We start from the raw sequence: 3555 nt of genomic DNA on the forward strand, positions 1-3555 counted from the left end.
AAAAAGAAGGAAACATATTCACAGTCCAAAGCAATAGGTTTTTGAACCTTTGGTATATGTCTCAAATAAGTCACCGTAAACACATGTTAGCCAATAGTGTTTAGTTCCAGGTCTTTTAAGCCAGTAATTTTGTATGTGTATGTGTGTGTATGTTTCAAAAAATAACTGAAAAAACAATAAATCAGGATTGACATGGGATGATTAAGGTCTCTGGTGTAAGCACACAGGTAAATTCAAATCATGGCAAAATGACCGTGCAGCTGTGTTGCACAACAAAACTATGTAAGAAAATGAGTGAGATACACCAGTTACAAATGCTGTGGCTCAGGTAGACACCCTTGATATTAGCCAAAAAAAATCTTTTTAATCTTAACCAAAGCCCACAAGCTGAAAGGCAGAAATAACCTGAAGCTCGTAACCGTGTGCCTAACAGTGCAACAACAATCTCACAAAAGTGTTGTAGTTGCATGTTGCAGTTCCCTCCCTCCCACCCATCCCCCATCCCCCATCCCTAATAAACAGCACCAGTGCAGTTTGAGTTAGAAAATTGGAAAGATTGAGACATTCCTAAGGTTTTCATCATGACTAAGGGCCAGTGAGATGGGGCTCTAATGAAAACCTCTGCCATGGCCATTCTCCAGTAAGCACCCCATGTAATTCCCTCTAAGTTTGCAAATAAACAATATTAGGTCTAATGTAAGGCCAGATTCTGAAAAAAACAGCTGGCATGCTATTCTGGATTGAGGGAAAGGGGCATGCTGGTGGGGGAGATACATGAAGGGTGCCTCAAGGATGTTTGTCCCATGGCTCAGGATAAAGGGATGTGTTGAGATAGGTCACAAATTTTATATCAATGAAGTACTCAACTCACATCATTCACCAGAATAAAGAGCTCAGCAGGGCTAAGTCCTAGTTGGTAGCTGTGCAAGTTCAGTGTTATCAGGATTAGGCTTGGGCCATGAACAGAAAGGGCCCAAAGAAGTCCAATTCATCCATTTCATCACTCGACCCAGTTGTCTCTGTGGAACCAATTAGGTGATATGTGAAAATGGTTCCACTTTTGCTCTTCTCCCATTGATGCAAAATCTTCTTTTATCCAGTCTTATCCTACATCTTAATGGTGAGAGTCACATAAATGAGGGTGGACACAGCCACCTCTGAGCAGTCATCTGCCTTGGGGCTCCTTGCCATCCCCCAGACCTTTGTGAAACCTTCCCTCTCACACATAGGCAGAGTCACTGGACTGAGTCCTGCCAAAATTGGGAACACTGACCCTGGGCAGGTCCTTGTTACGAATCTCATAGATTGACTTTCTCTTGGCCTGAGCCCCTCGCACAGCCAGCTTGATCTTGCGCCATCCCAGGTGGTTGAGTTCAGCCAGGTTGAGCACAACACAGATGCCACTTACAGCAAACATGAACACTAGGAAGACAGTCTTCTCAGTTGGCCGGGACACATAACATTCCACCTCCTTGATGCAGGGGTAGCGGTTACACTCATACAGCCCTGGGACACTAAATCCATAGAGAAAATATTGGCCTACCAGGAACCCAATTTCCAGGGCATTTCGGAACACCACTTGGATAATGTAGAAGCGGGAGATGCCTTCCTGCCTTCTGAGCTTGGATTTTGATGCAGTGCGTAGCCCTGATGGGTGTGGAGTCAGCTCCTTAACCTCTAAACAATCTGGCTCTGTCTCCTTACTGGTGTTCTCTGTGTTCTGCAGCACCCCATTGACAATAGCATTTTGCAACTTCTTATCTTCTCGTTTGCCCCCACCACTGCCCCCACCCCCAGTTCCTCCAGGACCTCCTATGGACTCAGGGGGGTCTCTGTCCAGGGCTAGGAAGACAGTAGAGTAGCGACGTTCTCGCTGCTTAGCGGACTGATGCACAGAGTAGGTGATGAAGCAAAGACTGGGGGTACACACCATTATGATCTGGAAGACCCAGTAACGTATGTGGGAGATGGGGAAGGCGCGGTCGTAGCAGGCCTGGTTACAGCCGGGTTGCAGGGTGTTGCACACAAACATGGTCTGCTCATCATCGTACACCGTCTCCCCTACAATGGCCACAATGAGGATCCGGAAGATCACCACCACAGTCAACAGGATCCTGAGCAGAGGAAGAGGGAGGGAGAGAGGTTCTCACGGGCTGCGTCACTGACAGGAAACCCCTGCTCCTCCCTTCCCTTTGCTGATGTTTTCCAGTCGTTTGACTGGGGAGCTGTCCATCCCCGGCTGGTACTGAACTGGGAATCTGGGAAAGCTTTTTGTCTCTTCCTTTTCTGCTGAGTGCTGGTAAGCTGGGAACATTTCATATTATAGAGATCCCAGGTACACACAACATCATACACTGGACATAGTCTACTTGGAACAGATAGATTTCATCTGTCTATATAGAATGTATAGAAACACAAAACACACCTTCACTCTGGATATGGCAAATGCACACAGAATACCTTTACAGACGGTGCATACTTCAAGGTCTACACACAGGGTGTGTATGTAACTACTCCATGGGTATATTTAGTTTATTCTCAACATGAATATTAAATTTAATGCTTTATATAAGCAGATGGCTATGAATAAATATTTATATATTGAACTCTACATATATATATATATATATATATGTAGATAGAGACATAGATATACAGACACAAAAATGGCAATTGGGTGTGTAGGCTCGGTAAGTTTACACGGCCAAATAAGTTTAGTTTAGTAATTATTTGTTGAGAAAAGAGGCATCTGCTCTGAAGAGCAAATCCATCTCCCCATTTGCCCTTCTCTGTCCAAATGCAATCCTGCCTTCTTTGTAGATTCTATTTAGGGAACCGGATGGAGATTGGCTCTGACTCTGGAGAGTGGAGGGACCAAGACTGAGCCAGCGGCTTCTTTTCTGATGTGGGAAGAGTGAAGCCCCAGTGGTGCTTGATGGGGAAGGGATGGGCAGTTGGTCAGGAGTAGCTAGAGGAGGGGGGCATCGCGGGGCGTCGGGTAATCCCTCATCGCCAGGAACACCGGAGCCTTGACTTAGGACGATGGGGAGGAGGCAGAGGACGGGCTGGGGGTTGGAGCGGGGGATTCAGTCCGGGTGTGAGAAGGGACTCCCGGGGCCGCCCGACGGGGCCCGCTGACTGCCGGCTTGTCGCCCTTACCTCCCGATCATAGTGGAGTGCTGCTGCACCGCGGCTTCCAGCAGCCTCTCCAAGATGGTCCATTCCCCCATCGCTGTGCATCCGGAGGCAGCAGACAAAGACTGGGCAGCACCGGGCACGTTCCTGCTCCTGGCCCCTCCCCGGGCCGCACCTCCAGAATGGGAGTGAATTGCCTCCCAATTAAAGAAGCAATTTTTTAAAAAAATCTTCGAATCCCCCTTTCCTATTATTGTACTTAAAACAGAAGAAATGGGGAAAGAAATCCAAGCGCGTCCGGACCGATGGGGCAGTTGGCGCGGTCCAGAGAGAGGGCACGAACCTCGGGCGCCGTCCGGGGTTCGGGTCTGGATCCCGCGGACGCCGGGACGAGGGGCGGGGTGGCAGCCTGCAGGTCTT

The 3555-nt window shown here is 48.2% G+C and overlaps 1 protein-coding gene across 1 annotated transcript; it reads right to left on the bottom strand.

Annotated features, from left to right (window-relative positions):
• Window positions 1-781: 781 nt before the first annotated feature.
• GJD2 (gap junction protein, delta 2, 36kDa) lies at window positions 782-3317 on the bottom strand. The gene is made up of 2 exons (XM_011992689.1): window positions 3160-3317; window positions 782-2114 (listed from the first exon to the last, which is right to left on the bottom strand). Exons 1-2 carry the CDS (start codon window positions 3228-3230, stop codon window positions 1220-1222), a joined length of 966 nt encoding a protein of 321 aa, XP_011848079.1. The 5' UTR covers window positions 3231-3317; the 3' UTR covers window positions 782-1219.
• Between the last annotated feature and the right edge of the window lie 238 nt (window positions 3318-3555).

This window comes from Mandrillus leucophaeus, unplaced genomic scaffold, assembly GCF_000951045.1.
Source record: "Mandrillus leucophaeus isolate KB7577 unplaced genomic scaffold, Mleu.le_1.0 Scaffold417, whole genome shotgun sequence".
NCBI classification, from domain to species: domain Eukaryota; kingdom Metazoa; phylum Chordata; class Mammalia; order Primates; family Cercopithecidae; genus Mandrillus; species Mandrillus leucophaeus.

Coding starts and splice junctions, on each gene's coding strand:
- GJD2 (XM_011992689.1), bottom strand. CDS start 3,230: ATGGGGGAATGGACCATCTTGGAGAGGCTGCTGGAAGCCGCGGTGCAG. Junction 2,115..3,159: donor CACTCCACTATGATCGGGAG/GTAAGGGCGACA, acceptor TCCTCTGCTCAG/GATCCTGTTGACTGTGGTGG.